General features: G+C 42.3%; 1 protein-coding gene across 6 annotated transcripts in view; it reads right to left on the bottom strand.

The window, feature by feature from the left end:
• Positions 1-16,952, bottom strand: part of RAPGEF6 (Rap guanine nucleotide exchange factor 6) — a 130,887-nt gene extending 113,935 nt beyond the window's left edge. For 4 of the 6 annotated variants that reach the window (XM_054841971.1, XM_054841973.1, XM_054841972.1 and 1 more), the window contains exons 1-2: positions 16,517-16,951; positions 16,021-16,149 (exon numbers count right to left, since the gene is read on the bottom strand). In XM_054841971.1, the coding sequence (XP_054697946.1) occupies positions 16,021-16,089 (69 nt within the window). In that variant the 5' untranslated portion in view covers positions 16,090-16,149; positions 16,517-16,951. Of the gene's footprint in view, positions 1-16,020; positions 16,150-16,516 lie in introns of all 6 variants that reach the window. The other 2 variants (XM_054841975.1, XM_054841978.1) reach the window with 1 other exon arrangement.
• Positions 16,953-17,242: the final 290 nt, after the last annotated feature.

Below are 17,242 nucleotides of genomic sequence, written 5' to 3'. Positions count from 1 at the left end.
AGACAACCTATAATAATACATACTTACAAAGGCAGGAAGATGTGCTATTCTGAAAACCATTGCTGGCTGCTTCCCCCCCATATCAATCACTCAGCAACTGCTGTTTCGTGTCTAACACACAAACACACTCCATCGTAAGGATTTTCCTCACTCACTTCCGTCATGCTTTGCCCAACGTACCTTTGCAGCCAGTGAACACTACTATCAAGGTCCCAGAACTACAGCTCCTGTTCAAAAGGTATCTCAAGCAGAGAAAGACTAACAGACAGAATAATAACACTTTACTGCAGTTTGTTTCCATCATATTAAGTCAGATTTTTATACAAATGGATAAGAATATTGTTATTTTTATAATGGCACATTTATGATTTTGCAGTATATAATTTCATATTTCTTTGTGGATTCAAGCAAGCAAAGATCATGTCTGTCAGGAAATTAAGTTCTACTTAATAAATAACAGTGAAGACAAAATGAGATCTCTTATCAATATTGTAACTGAAGTCACCCACTCATTATCTATGTAATGAAGAGGAATATAGCTCTACAAACTGTCTCAAAATGTTCTGGTGCATCAGTAAAATATTACAGTCACTGCACCGCTTCCAACTAAAGTGTTCTGTGTTTTCATTCAACATTGAAGACAATGCACCAGCACATTAGAAAAAAAACCTGAGAATGATAAGATTATAATTGGAGAATAAAATATCACACAGAAGTAAAGCTCTCCTACAACCTTTTTCAATAAAATCACTGGAGGAAAAAAGAGAAAAAAAAATCAAGCTCCAGCTATTTTATTCCCATAATAATGCCATTACGAACCACGAAGGAATTCCTGTAGAGGACAACAGTAATATGTTTACTGGTAATTCCTCCTGCATCCCAGTATTCGAGTACCCAAGCACTACCAAATAGAGCAATTCAGGAAAGTTACTGTAAATTACAGTAGGCTATATCCCTTAGAGAAGTTGTAAGTTATCTCAGTGCAGATTCCCACAATGAAATTCTATGTAGCAACTACAATATCCTCACACACAGAGAAATGCTGACATGCCTGCATACATGTGTATCCTTATATTGACAAACATACATATATCTCTCAAACAGAAAAGTGTAATCAGTAGCTCCTAGCATCTTCACTTTTAGCAAAAAAATAAGCCAGATTTACCCTACTGCTACAGCTGAATGCAAACCACCACAGCAAAACTCTTAAAAACTGACACTCTGTCATTCCTTTAAAATCTAGTTTTGTATTTCTCAACCACACCTGTGCCATAAACCACAAAAAAGCTTACCGATCCAAACTGAGGAGTTACATTGTATGTTTGCGTATTCATATATCTAAGTTAACGGTTTCAAGTTTGACATCAAATCAACACAAATATCAGAGGTACAGATACCTGTGCACTTCTCTAGTAGTTACACTTGATCACTGATGCATAATGTTACAAAGGGGATAATTTAATTAAGAAAATTAACAGCTTCAACTTTAGGAGAAACAACAAATGAGTGTACTGTCAGGGACTGAATCAACCACGAGATTACATTGTTACTGGGGAATTTCTAGCTCCAAATCCCACAGCCTACCCACCAGGCACCCAGCTTCCCACAGTGCAACAAACTTCACCTCTGTCATTCTGTGGATGTTAGTCAAGATGCAGAGCAACTGCCTTCCCCCCTCCATCCTAAATCAAACAGCTACTAATTGATTACACATGAGACATGGGCTACTTCAGTTGGGTTGTAGTGTATGAGAAGATATGGAAACCTCTGCTCCTTCAATCAACCATTCCATCCTCAGAGACACCAAAAACTTCAGAAGCTATAATTACTTTTGAATACAAACCCAAAACCAGCCAGTCTTAACTTTCTCATTCCTATGAAACCATGATCAACACTAATTGGTAATGTAACACACCAGAGATTCCTCCGACACCTCCCGTGTTATTCAATCACAGCCTCTATGGAGGTATATAATAAACCTGCTTTTAAACACTCAGCATTTCATCTAAAAAGACAACTTCTGCTTTCAGAAAGCAAGACTACCATTATTCACTGAAGATGAAAAACCCAAACAAACAACTAATACTAAACTTAATCTCAGTATCAAACTTGGGTTTATAAGCAGCAATGCAATGCATTAATTTAAGATTCAGACTTTTGACTCATCAGCTCACATTAAAGGAGAAGATTTGCACTGGGTGATGAAAGGCAGTTTGGACTCAGTAGCAGAATGCTGCAATAGAAGATTACAACATCATGATCTCTTGACGGTCGTGCTTGTGACTACAGACATAGAAAACACACATTCTAGATCCCAGCCCATACCCCCAGGAGAAACGGAAGGATCCGGTATTGCAGTTTAGACATTTTACACAATAATACTGAAAATTAAGACATCTCTGCTGTATGTTTTCTTGAAAAGCAGTGCATTTAGTGTATTAGCCTCTCATTCAAGTATCTAGTCCACTGCAGTACTTACTAGGTGCACTCTGTACAAGTGTCAGAAGGAGAGGAAGACCTGTTATCTAAAGCTTCTCATTTTATTACATGAGCATTCATCACCAAGAGCGCTAAAAAATTATTTCAGATAAGAATACATTAAAAAAAAATGTTTGACTAGAGCTTGGGAAAAACCAATGCAACACTACTGTTTGCAACACTAAACACTGAACTCTGACCTTTCAATTCTACGTAGCCAGATTTGCTGGATTTGAGAGACCTAAACTAAGTGCAAGGGAAATTCTTGGCTTTTCTCAAAAACATAGTTGTGATCAACTCTGACTGTTTATGCAGCATCTGTTAACTATAGGATTGCTATAGCCTAGAATCCACTTCTAGCTAATGCGTGGGGGCAGGGGGGACGGGACGACACGGGACACACACGAAACAACACACAGTTCCTCTCTTGGGCTGTGAACTCCACCCGAAAGTGCAACCCAGTGGCACAGGAGTCAGGCTGACACGGTAGGCTAGCACAGGCACGCAAGCTAAGAGATCTTTCCTAATGATCACAGCAGCTGGATTATGCCCCTTAACTTCTGTACTAAGACTGCCCATCAGTTAGGGGGTACCAGCACATTCTGAAGACTCCACCAAGCATCCTGTCAGTCAGATATAACAGCAGCTATGGCAGAGTTTGCTGAAGAAAGCATTACCATGCAACACAAATGGAAACGACAAATGTGTTTGACAGGAGTCTAACATAGGACTGCCAGTTTCCTTCCTACTTCAAGTGGGAAACAGGATCAGAAACTCCTTCTGCAACAGTTGGGAAGACTACTTCTACTTAGCCAAACCAACACAGCCTGCTGTAGGCTGGAAAATGTTACACAGAACCCTGAGAGCATAAGGTAAAGTAAATCAGATTTAAGTAGAATATCCTCCCTAGATAGCCTGCAATACTAGCGGCCAGAACCCTTTGTGACAAGACCATAAAATCCTCCCAGAATTAATGTTCAACAGCAGAAGTGATTCCATCATCTTTTAACGCTAAATACACAATACAGTTTACAAAGGCAGACCTCACTCTCCAGCTCTTTCAAATGCAAATTGTCAAGGTGAAAAACATTACAACAGCTCTGGAACTATCTCTTTGTAGGAATTCATATTTGGTCAAAAGGCCAAATTGTATGTGCCTGCAACACACCACACAAGAATTCCTTCCCTCCAGACCAAAAGGACCAACATTTGAGGCTCATTTTTAATCAGTCTATGGAGGACGGAAGGCTTAAATGTCAATGGTTTAATCAGGCACAAAAAGATTACAAAGAGAGAATCCCTTAAGGCAGTTATTTTTGTTCTATTCGGCAAGAATTTGCTAGACTCTCTTAACATGCTAAAAGATAACCAATAATTAGTAGAGCTAAGGAACCTAGAGAAACCAGATGCAGAATGCTAAATAGTTTGTGCGTGCTCCTCTGAACTAAGAGTATTTCCAAAATATTGAAATCATCAAAAGAGGAAGAAGGGTGTATCACAGTTTCATCAAACAAAGGAAAACCCTCTATATTTTAAGCCTGAGGGCATTGGAATAAGAAAACCTCCTAGTTTTAGAAATAGCTTATCTGGCAATACTAGCATGAGCAAAGCTATTTTATGGCAATGGCAGGTCTCTAACCAGAAAGGACATCAGAGCTTCAGGCATCCTTTATAGATCTGTTCTCCAATACACTTCTCAATGAAAACTGATTTCTCCTTGTGCTTGAGGAAGAGAGAAGAAACCCTACAGACTGGAAGTTTATCCAGACTGTATGGTCCTCGGAAATGTGCAGTTTATTCCCTATTGACAAGAGCACCACAAGCCACCTTTTAATGCCAAGGGACTCATTCCCACCTGACGGCTGCCAGATCTTTACACTCTTGTGACAGGACTAGAAGCAGAGTTGCATACAAGGGCTATTAGACAGTGCCACATCGTGGGGCAAACACCAGCAGCACGTCACCTATGCTTGACACCGCAGTATGTGAGGGATGCTCGGACAACTGCGTAAAGATGTTTGGCTTCCTTCCGCTCCTCAGAAGTGGTGCCTGGCAACAAGTGGGCAATACCTGGGCGCTTTCACCCCAATTTCAAAATAAACATTACAGAAAAACTCCTCTGTAAGGCTTATACGAAATAAGTTTTGGTATACTACTTGAAGAGATTTTTTTTAAAAAATTATTAAGTTTGTTATGATGACTTTTTATTCAGTACGGTATTTTGGGGCTTTAACATTGTTTCTACAAGGAATTTAACACCTACAGGTTTTCACTGCTTGCTCTCCACCCTTTGCAGTTTTGGAGAACAAAAGCAGAAAAGAAATGTATTTTTGTTCCATTTGGTAACTTTTCTGAATGCCAAGTGTACTTGCAGTTCTCTTCCACCTCCTTCCACACCCTCTTCTCGCCCTTCTTCACTATGCTAATATCTCCAAGGAGTTCCTATTGCAGGGTCAGTAATAAGGCACTGGGCTTGCCTTTTAGCTCAGATTAACAGTTTTGTAAAACACACCCTTACTACCTAAGAAGCCCCTGAAATTCATTATTTAAATTCAAAAAATACAATAGAAAATAGTTTTTTAGAAAAATGTTACATATTTAAATTTTAATTCATTGGTGAAAACTTTTAGTTAAATTAATACGCCACAGATGAAACTAAGTGCATGACCCCACTGCACAGTGAAAGGTGTATACTAAAGGAAATAAGATCCAATAAAGAATTCCAGGACTCCATCATAATTTCTGGTTTCACTCTCAGAGCTGTCACAGCTGCCATTAAAATAAAAAACCAGTTTTTCAGGAACAGTAATTGGAAGCAAGGATAGGAAAAGTAATCTTAGAGCAACAACACTTCACACGCTCCCTGGAAGATCACTGGGAAACAGCCACCCTGATCACTCCAACTGCCTTTGCTCTTTTAACAAGGTTTAAGGTTCACATAAAGCTAAAGGGTTATTACCTTCTAAAAAGAACCAAACACAGCTTGATACTGGAAAGTTACAGGTACTAGACTGCCTGGCCTCCAGCTCAACCTTAGCAGATCAGAGTAGAAACAAGGAGACACCACAGTCACTATCTGCTTGCTGACGACTGCTGCGGCATGCTCGCCGGCGTGCCAGATCCCCGCAGCTGTTCTGTAGCATTAAGAGTCTTCCGTGACAGCAATGGTCAGAGAATGAGAGTCATTTTTCAGCCTCCTACAAGCTAAATTTACCACCATCCTATCATCACAGTTTAGAGAACCAGGCCTTGAAATATCTGATCAATAATAACATATGACCTATTCTGCAAAAATCACATCTGTTGAGCCCTAAATCCCACATTTACTGTGAAGATCATCACAAAGCAAGCCGCCGTGATCTCTGTTCTTAGTTACAGTTACTTTGGCCAACAGCTTGAAAAAGACCCATAAATACTATCTGTGTAAGCTTCTAGCACGCTCTGACAACCACGCAGTGAAAACAGCAAGCTTCTGTTTTATACAATAACCTCCCAGATAGAAAAGCCTTGTTGACAACAGTATCATTAGGCCAGAAAACCCTAGAATAACCAAGTGCATCTTCTAAAGCCAGCTTCTTGGAACAAAGAATAAATAAAAAGAACAGGAAGGATGCGCATCCCTGTCAGGACATCCCAATAGCCCCCTGAGAGCTTGCTGATACAGAGAAAGGGGCTGCACATCGAAGGCAGATACACAACAGTGTTGACGCGGCCCAAGTGAAAGCAGAGGCTACCAGAAAGACCAGCCCAAGAGAACAAATCTGCTGAGCGGAGGTCTTCCCAGGGGCTGCTGTCAGCACAGCCCAAAAGCATGAAGCAGTGAGAGCTGTTTGCACGCCGTGCCTCGCAGACAGCGACACCAGCAACAAAATCCTTCTCCAAATACAACCAGCCCTTGTCAGACAGCAGGCAGCAACACCGAACCTCCTGGCTGCACTTTCTGAACTGAGGGGAAAGAAAGAGACTTGGGGAAGACTTTGTGCTCTGAGAATAATTTCACAGGAAAACTAGGAACTTGATGTATTCTGGAAATATTTGATTAAATATTCTGACCTACACCCACATCATAGTCTCAAATTCCTTTAACCAACAACCGGCACTGAATCAACAAGCACAATGCTAATGAAATCAGAGCTAGAATATCTCTCTATATTGGGTATGTAACAGAAGGAGAAGCTTAAAAAAAAAAAAGGCAAAAAAAAAAAAATCACTAAAAGAGATCAAACCACATCTGGTAACACGAGATTCAGACAAAGCTGCTCCTACACAGACTCTGGACACATTAAAGCATGACACAAAATACTCGGGAGCATTTCACCTTCTGCACATGCAGACACAGAACAGCCATAGAAAGTAAGTGACACTGACACACAAATACAAAGCTAAAATGTTTTGTTACCACTTTTGTTGTGGCCTTACTTCTTTCAACTGAATCTCAACAAGCAGGAGCAAGTAAGATTAGGCAACAGCCTCCAACGTTGTGTAACTGCACACAAAAGATACACCATATGTTCATACACTCGATTAGGATGTTCACATTCAACAATTCCACCAAGTTTTAGACACAAGAAGTGGTCAAAGCCGCAAGACCAGACAGCACACAACTGCACCCATCACTTTCATTAATATCATTAAGATCCCCAGGGCTCAGACTCACGGCTCTGTTCAGCTAGACCTAACTGTGCCCTCTTTTCTTCAGGTAAGCTGGACCGGCACTTTGAGACAGGAGCACTGTGTGTTTCAAAAGGCCAGGACAAAGCTTGAAGATACCCATTCACTTGTATTCCATAACAGAACCACATTCCTACTCACCACCTCATTTTAATGAATCAGAATTGGAAATTACATCCAGTAGACAAACAAGGATGGTGGAACTGCTTTTCACTTTGTCATGTGCAACTTGGTGGGTGACTCACTAAGCGTAAACTCTGAACTTTCTGCAAACAATGCCAATACACCTGAGCCATTGTCCACAGAATTTATTAGCACACTGTAATTTGATCTTCTCTTTAATACATCCATGTCCTGTATAGCAGACTTTACACTACATGAATTAGTCATGACCCAAGAGCAGCAGTTGGGAATCCAAAACGAAGCATCAAACTCAGCTGGTCTTGGCTGGCTACTGAGCAGAGCAAAACAGGCAGGAGGAAAGGGCCAAGGCAGCTAACTTACAACAACCCCTCCAATTCTGTACACGAAACCAAAAAGCATCACTTGTCACAGAGGCAACATCTGTACACTTCTGCTCTCGCAAGGCTAATGAGGTAAGATATTGCACAGTGCAGTATCAGCACAGGCAGAGGTTAAAGCCTGCAGAGATTCATACCAGCAGGTACCGAGGTGTTCACAGTTTAGAGAAGCAGGTCTGAGCGGGCCCTGCAAACAAGAACCCCGGGCTCTGTCCACGCCAGGAGAGCAGCAGTCATGCAGTCCCAATGACTCTTCATGGGCCTGCATGTAAAAGAGGTGTTTTACACACCAGCCTCATCGGTTTTAACACATCCCACCAAGCCAATCTCTGGGACGCTTCCAGGAGTAACGCTGATTACTTTACACTGTAATGACGTAAGCACCACATACTGACTTCACCAATGAAAAAGCCTTCATTGGACCTCAGGAACCATAAAGTCACAGCTATTAGATGGAAGAACTGTAAGCGTGTTCTGAGGTTATTAGCACTACATTAGGTGACGAACAACTAATGTTCAGTGTAATCTGCTTTTCTAAGTTTTTGGGGGGTTTTGTTTGGGTTCTTTTTGGGGTATGTTAGGTTTTTTGTGGGGTTTTTGTGTTTTGTTTTGGGGGGTTTTGGTGGTGGGGTTTTTTGGGGGTTTTTTGTTTGTTTTGTTTTTTTTTTTAAATAGTTTCAGTTAATACCGCTCTTGCAAAAAATCATTAATCAGGAGAATTCATACACTTACTTCAGGGCACCTTAAGTGTCACAATGTTTCCCTGTTTCCATCCAAGTTTTTTTTACTCCTTTCACTCCTGCCCAAGTTTTCCTTTTCAGGACAGTCTCAGACATCCTTACTCACTGTCTGGGTTAATACAGACACAGACTCTAAAAACAAAAGACTCGCCTGCCCAGCAACATTCATGCTATTTTCTCTACTTAATGTTAAATTTTTTGAACACGGAAACTTTGTTAGACAGACTCTAAATTTAAGAAAAATCTATTTGTCAATGACACTTCAGTACAGCCAGTAGATGTACTCAAAGCTAAACCCGTGCCCTGAAACCTGATTTATTTGGTTGGAACCATGAATCTATATTTGACTGAAGTCAACAGGCCTTAACTGTTAAGAAAGCTGGAAAAAATATTTATTCCTGTGAACCACTAGCAAAGTTTCCTTGCAGGTATTCCAGACAGACAACAGCTGCAGAACAGCCAAACCAGAAGCCCTCCACCATGACCACGGCACCTTGTCCAAGGCTCAACACAACGTTATTTGTGTCTCCGAGACATAAATAATCAAAAGACTAATATGAGCAACACATTCAGTCTTGCTGCACAACAAGAACAAGCTCAAAAAAACCTGGTCAAAGACAAACAAAAAACCCCTCCTAAGACAGACACTGAAGCTCTTATAGCTGAATATTTACATATATTAACATTTGGTTAAAAACTGGTAAATGGTCCAATATTGTATTTTTGTTCATTTGAAACAACAGATGGATTTTATTTTTTAAGTGCAACTAATTTAGGGCTGATTTCAGCTTCAGAAAGTGTGTTGTACTTAAGGTTCCAACTAGTGATAATCTTAATTATTTAGGTACTAAAACATATGCCAGGTTGTTGAATACTTCTGGCCACGAAACTGGCAAATTGACCGCACAGCACAAGCATGGAGACATGTCCGCATGGCGATGAGAACAACTGTAGTAAAACAGTCAAATTCCACCGATTTTAAGTAAGACTTTGTGAATTCAAAGTCAGTCCTACAATTAGCCACAGATTAATAATGCAAAAGAAGTTAATTTTAATCATCCAGAAGAGGGATTTGTCCCTGCCCAGCCTCAGGGAGGGGGACACCACATTTTACCTGCCCTGGTTTCCCAGGGATGCTCAGTAAGACAGACCAACTACCAGCAAACATGCATCGATTGGTCTCTGTTTGAATTTTTTTAATAAAAGATTGAGACACGTCTATGAAAGAACATCATTCTTGACCTTCTCGGAAAACAAGATGCAAATATAAAGTTTATGAAAATGAATTATAAAGAAGCATTTTAATGAGGTAGTACAAGAGTTTGCATGCTTGGCTTTTTTTATTACAGGAAAACCACTGGTCTAATTGAGATGAAGACTCACGATACTATGCTGTATTAAGAAACAATACTAAGAGACAACTACCCCCCGCAAAACACTCTTACAAGACAAAGTAGAGGAAAATGTAAGGACTAAAAACTTCCTAACTCATCAAGTTGGCAGCTGAAGAGACGCAGCTCTCCCAAAGCTCCAAGGCTTGTCGAACAATCCTCCAGGATTGTCAACGCTGTATTTATCATGAGCTTAAACACAGTAATTTAATGAGCAGCTTGGAAAAAAATGTGGTTTTGTTTTACCTTCAACTGAAAGCTATGTGGCAGGGAAGCACAGGAGGAGGAAAGAAGGTTTATTTCTGTTTCCTTAAAGTAATACAGAATTTCATGACCTTCTTCATTAACAAAAACTCTTATTCTGCTTGTGAATAAGACTAGAACAATCTTAAGAGCCATCAATATGATATCCAACATGTCACTCCTCAGGTACTACTGTTCTGAACTTTAATTTTACTAGACAGTTATAAAAAGAAAAAAGCTTTACAACACATTTTATTTAGAAAGACTAACATTAAAGAAAACTTCACAAACTTAGGTCTTCTCTAGTCTGAGAAATGATGCTGATAGAATATGATGTCAATAAGGCAGTGCACAGGACCGGAGTGCGTGCACTCTCAAGTCTTCCTCTAAAGCCACAGTTACTCAACATTTTTGCTAATAAAACAACTGATTTTTTCAGTCACCTAGAAGGAAAATAAAACTGTATCTATCTGTCACCCTCACAGGGCTGCTTATAAAGTATTCATAACGATATTACAAGGTTTTATGTTCTCGTAACTGTAAATAATAATTGTTGTGATACAAGTACTGAAAGGCAATCTGCATAAGGTACACAATGACCCAGCCAGGAATTTATTAGTAGTAAATTGCAGGCTTGCCAGTACACGTTCGCAATCACTTTGGTTATCATCCAGTGACAACCAATACATCGACTTTAAAGGTCTCTTCCAACTTCCAAGCACAGCCACATGCAAAGATGGATCCAAGTCTCTGCTAGGTACAGGATCAAAGTTACATGGCACTGGTCAGTTCGTCTCTGCTGTACAGTTTGGGGAGGCCTTGTGGCAGAGATACCGAAGCACAGAGCTACAGAACAACCTCAAGTATCTTATACACCAGGTAACTGCTGGTCATCTTCAATTTGAGCTCCAGACCTCTTACTCACGTGACAAAGTCTTAGAATACACCAGCTATAACAGAATATATCACTAACAAAAAAAAGGGAATGAAAATGGAAGACAGAGTTTAGGTAATAGAAAATTATGGCAGGAGTCAGGTTTCCATCACTGCTCTTTCCCTATTTTGGAGGCCCACATACTAACAGTAAGGCATTTTTATTAAATACAAACCAGCATCTGCAACTTCATTTAATATAAATTTCTTTTCGGCTTTAAGATAATTGCAAGCATCTAGATTTTTGTAGTGATTCTACAATTCCAATTATGTTAAATGGCTATCCAAAACCAACACCATTGTTATATTAACACTGCTAAAAGCTCACTGCGAACTACAGAAACAATGGATTTTAACAAAGGCTAATCCCCTGTTTCACCTACTGAGTTTACAGAAAATTATTAAAAGGATGAAAAAACCCACTTCAAAATACCAGTTATTTCTGGAAACAAGAAGCAGATGTTCTCCTCTGTTTGGCTCAGCTGTGCTACAGTACAAGAGTGCCTTTGTTATGCTGTCAGCAATAATTTATTTTAGTTATTACAGCCATTTTATAATGCCCATCAACGTACTATTTGTGCATGATTTAGATTCATGTGGATCTATTTCTCTATATATGCCATCAAGAAGCATCACATACATACTCCAAACAGTAGACCCTGTTATAACACAATTGTGCAAATTAGGTTTTTTCCTCTTTCCACTGTATTAATAAAAAGGGAACAGGAAGAGAAGGAGGAGTTAGTATTGCCAAATAAAGTTGAATTAACATTAATCAAGAATTACTGAAACAAGACATAGTACAAAGTTAGGAAAATACAAGAGCTTAGAGTACAAAAATAAACTCTACTCTTTGAAGTCCAATAAAGGCAAAGCTTTCTGAACCACGGAAAGGAAATACTGTCTAGAACAAAGTCATGAAGAAGTAAAAGGAGACTATGTTGGGAGAAGGACCCATTAAAAAGGGAAGAGTGCGTGCTCACAAGAGGGGGAAGAGAAAGAAAAAGGAACACAATCATTTGCTATTTGTCCTATCAGCTACTGTGACCTTATCTGTGGTAGGCATTAAACCACTCCCCAAAAGACTAACATCACAGCCTTTGTATGGATCTGATAAGGAATTCTGGGCCTCAAAAAATTAAACCTTTAATGAGAGAGCACACACGGGGGCATAAACGTTCATCCTTCCCTCCTACTGCTTTGAACAAACGATTTCCTTCTATCAAAATATTCCCATATTACTAATTTAGTATCCCCACCTGTGACACAAGAAACAGGCAGGATGATGTGTAAGACAAAGCTAAAACACTGCACAGAAGGACGTAAATCCCATATTCCCAACCTGCAAGAACTGGAGGTTCTGCATGTATAAATACTCCCACATTTAACACCACACAGACATCAGCATAACCCTGGAAGACAAATGCATATATTAAAATATTAAACCAGTGTATGAAAACATATAGTTTAAATATAGTGACGATTTTAATTTTTTTTTTAAAGTGATTAAGCGTCCAACTACTGCAAAGGTTTCCTCTATTTGACAAGACAGCGTGCACAGAAGAGATGATTTGTTAGGAACATCTGTTATCAAAACTAACATCTGAGGGAACCCTTGCAAATTCTGCACTTCCAGGCTGAACCTGAGAGACAGACAGACAGATTTCTAAACCCTGTCAGTACACGGTCACAGTCAATCTCTGTAACCAACGAGTCTTAAGTTTTACTGAAGTGGGACTCACATCCTAGAGTGGCAATCTGCCACATACATGGGTAAATCCACGAGCAAACGTTTTGAAAGACTTTCCACAAGAAAGGCCAGCTTGCATCATGTATCTGTACAATTTTACGATGCACCAGGGCAGAAGGAAGAAAGGCAAGAATTCAAAAGATTTCCCAGACTTGGGTAGTACCAAACAAAGTTTCTACATGGAGTAACAGAACAGCAATTACATAAAAATGCATACATCGTTAAATGTTAGCTACAATCTCCAGGAATTCATGAAAATAATTCCCCCCCTGTGAAATAAATTAAAGATTATAATACATGAAGTATCTGAGCAACAACCACCAAAAAAAAAATCAAGTGTGTACATGTCTTATACGCATAACTTATACACTTTAACAATTAGCAAACATTGGAATGTTACCACAACAGTGAAAACTTGCCCTAACAGAGATTTAGCAAACAAAAATATTTGCAGCATCAAGAATTAAAATTTTTACTTGAGCAAGCCACCAAGATAATTCCCCAAAATAAGTAAATTATAAAAATATTCTAGTATCTCCCTTCTTAGTTCTTTAGATCTTACAAATTAAAACATTTTGTCAAGAAAAAGTCCTAAAAGTCCAAATCATACGGAAAATTGTAACGCTCACAAGTAAAATTTGACATGTGGATTATTTATCTGTATTTTTCCAGAGAGTGCTGTACAGATGATAGTTATGAAGCACCAGACCATGGTACTAATCAGTGCAGCCCCAACCCTATAATTTGTAATACCCAGGTAAACTGCTCATATAAACTGCAGGATCAGAAGTGGAGAGGAGGGCAGAGAGGGACTGAAAGCCATTGAAACTCGTGTAGTCAAATGGCTTTGGCTCATCATCAAATACCAGTCATGGTTTGGGGAATTTTGGCGGGGTTTTTTTCCTGAATAAAAATGCAGTCAAAGTGCATGAGCAGCCCCATGCAGCTGATTTCACGTGGGAGGAGCTGATGATACCTTTCTACTAGAGTAGGAGGGGAGAAATGAAGCCAACTTTTTGTCTGTGCACAACTGGATACTTCAAGACAGGCGTCACCAGCTTGTACACCCCACGCAGGGACACCCCAAACTGGGGTCTGACCCTAATGGCTGCACTAAGCAGGTCTCTACTTCCCTGACCTAAGTCTTGCAGCCTACAGAAGAAAGTTGACAAGTCAGGACACTTAGCACAATTTAAAAAAAAAAAATATAAAGAAAAAATAAAAATTACATTGCAGTTGTTTCCTCCGGTTCCCTTATCACCCTACATCCATCTGTCATCACATCTCAGAGCATATGCTTGGGAAATCTGACAGGAGGTTAGATTTTTTGCTTTCTGTCTGAACAGGTAATATAGATCCAGAGAGGAAACCCCAAGACAAACCGTGCTACTGAAACAGGGAAGCGCTTTTCTTGAAATCAGGTTAGTTTCTGAATGCATATAAACAAAAGCACCCCAACAAAACAGAAGTGATTTGACTCTAATTATCCACTCAGCAACAGGCAACAAGAACAGAGGCCCCAATCCTGCCAAGTTTTAAGTACGTGTTTAACTTTAATCACGAGTAGTCTCACTGTGCAGTGTCTCTAAATGTCTGCCAAAAAAGGGCCAGATTAACAAGGGAATTAAGAATATTTTTTTAATCATTTTAGAGGTGCTATTAGTTAGATTAGCAAAGATTAGATTTTTATTTTTTTCCACAACTGAGATAACTTGGCAAATTCAAACCTGCACACAACCCTGATGTCAGTCCCAATGGGAACCTACACAAATCCACATGAACACACAAGCATGGTCCAGTGCAGTCAGACCTCGTAATACCTGACAGTTTAACATTACAAGGTTAAGCAACATATTTGTTTTAAGGCATTTTTAGCCAAAATAAGGTGAAAATCCTAAAGAATTCCATGACAAGTGCTAGGGGGATAATTGAGGATGCCTTAAAAAAAAAAAAAAAGAACAAAAAGCCCTACACAGCTGTGAGATGTCAGTAGTACAAGCAGCAGCGGGCAGATGTTTCAGGCTAGGCCAGATTACCTCTTCCCCAAAGTCTAACCCATGACGAGCCAGTACGGTATGCTAGCTCATGAATGACACTTCTGTCATGAACCCACTTGCCCAACACTGCAAACCACACGGCGAAGGAATTTTGCTAACTGAAGACTAGAGGTGAAGAGAAAGAAAGAAAGGTCTGAAGCAAGAGGGGAGCAATAAAAAAAAAAAAAATAAGAAAACAGAAAAAACAGAGAGACTGCCTCATTGTTAATTTAGGGAGCAGAGATGCAAGGAGGAATGTATCGGATATCCCAAGGCAAGCAAGGATTGGGGCTGAACATGTGGATTTCACTCACGAGACTGACTTGAAGGGGAATCGGGGTCCCTGTCCTGCTAGGAAGTACCCTGAAGCAGTCTCTGCAGCAGTTTGCCCTGAGTAGCCTTTTGATAATTAACTTATAAGGAAGAGCAGGCAGGACATTTTGCTCTCCATGAAGTATCAAGGGAGAACAGATGTTTCCCGGTCTCAGTGGGACAAACTCACGAGCATATCATTTCCTACCACTAATTCTTGAGCACAAAAAAAAAAAAAAAAAAGAAATCACAGTAAGGGAAACAAATAAAAAAAAAGGGTAGGGTTAAACAAACACACTCCAATCAGCCTCTCAATGAAATGTAAATACTATCAAACATATTTCATTATTAAATTAATGCTCCATGACATTACTATTCCCAAAAATACATGGCTGATTACAGACTAGCTTATAGATAAGGGACAGAGAAGGCAGTTAAATGGAAAATGTGTTTTATTGTAACTAACCAGCCTCGCACATTTCTACACTCCCACTCACTGGAGAAACAACTCTATGAAGTCTGCAAAGCATAATTAGTTTGGTTTTGTTTAAATCTGCATCACTGTACAGGTAAGCAAAGTCTTTCAGCTCGCTAACTTTTCCCAGAAGTTTTGCATCACTGAAATATGCATAATTCTACTTTTCAGTGATCTACCTCTTCTTCCTACAGTTTGCCTGAAGTAGTTCGTAAAGCGCCTTATGTCTATATCCAGCATGTTACTGGATGTTTAAAATGCTGTTGGTCTCGAGAGGTCCAACTTTGGAAAGCAGAAATAAATAAATAACCAGACTCCACATAGAAGTTTGTGAGCACCAGCCTGGTCATGGGCAGCACACAAACACCACGAACAACGCACCGCGCAGAAAGCCTGTTGGAATACAATTTTACGCAAAGGAAAAATAAAAATTAAAAGACCCAGCAGGGAAGGAGTTGCAGCCCTCTTACCTCCGGAGTCCTTTCTGATGGTTTCTTTCGCAAAGCCTGTTTAATCTTGGGGTCCACAGGAGAGCTCATTCTATTACTCTGCTCCTCCAGGTCCGTAACTCCTCAGAAATAGCTGCCGGGGGGCGATGCCTCCAGGCGCGCAGGGAACACGAAACACAAAAACACAACGCGATCAGCCGAGGCTCCCGCCCGGGCTCCGCCGCCGCCCTCCCGCTCGGCACCGCCGGCGCGGAGCGCAGTCCGGCCCCGCGGCCACGGGCGGCCCCTCTCGCCGCTGCCCCGTGGCGGGGCGGGGACGCGCCCCGAAACTTTCCCCGCGCCGGGGGCCCGGTGAGGGCCGGGGGAGGCCGCGCCACCTCGCACACCGCCGCGGGGCAGGCGGCGGGCCCGGGCGGGGAGGGGAGACGAGAAGGCCGAGGCGGGAGAGGGGACCGGGGACGCGGGGAGGGCAGGCCCCGGGCCGGGCGCGGTGCCCGCTGCCGGGCTGGCTGCTCACCAGGCGGGCGGCTCCTCCGCGGCGCTCGGGGCGCCTCCGGCTGCCGGCTCAGCAGCAGAGTGCGGGGCAGGTGGCGCCGGCTCCCGCCGCCGCCGCCGCCGCGTTCCCCCGGCGGCCGGCGCCGCTCCCCATCGCGCGGGCCCAGGCGGCGGCGCGGCACCGCCGTGAGGAGAAGTCCGCGCGGACTGCGGGAAGTTACCCGTCGGAGCGGGACTCCCTGCGCCCGCCCGCTCACCCGCACGCTCGGCTCCTACGCCGGGGCCGCACAAAGCGACGCGGGCGGGTGAGAAGTTTCGCGACGCGGCGCCAGAGGCCCCTTCGCCTCGCCCCGCGCCCAGAGCCCGGCCCGCTCCTCGCCTCAAAACGCCAGGAGCCACCGCTGCCGTCCCGGCCCTCGGCCCGCTTCACCCACCGCACATCCCCCCCCAGACAGAAAAGCGAGACAGCGGGCTCTTTAACCCACAGAATCAGCAAGAAGGGCGAGGGCGGGGCAGAGGGAAGGGCGGGGCTGGAACAGGCACCGCGCTCCGCCTGCGGTAGGGTGGGGAGAGGGCGGGGTCAAAGAGCAGCGCGGAGGGAAGGCTCGCGAGGGTTGGCTGGGGCTCGGCGCATGCGCGCTGGGGGCGCTGAGGGCAGCAGCCTCGCGGGCCGTGGGGAGGGCGGGGGGTCTCTGGGGATGGGACGGGGCGGGCGGCCCCGGCAGCGCGGAGCGGCGCCTGGCCCCGT

This window comes from Grus americana, chromosome 14 (genome assembly GCF_028858705.1).
Source record: "Grus americana isolate bGruAme1 chromosome 14, bGruAme1.mat, whole genome shotgun sequence".
NCBI classification, from domain to species: Eukaryota; Metazoa; Chordata; class Aves; order Gruiformes; family Gruidae; genus Grus; species Grus americana.
This window is presented reverse-complemented; position numbering and strand designations above follow the sequence as displayed.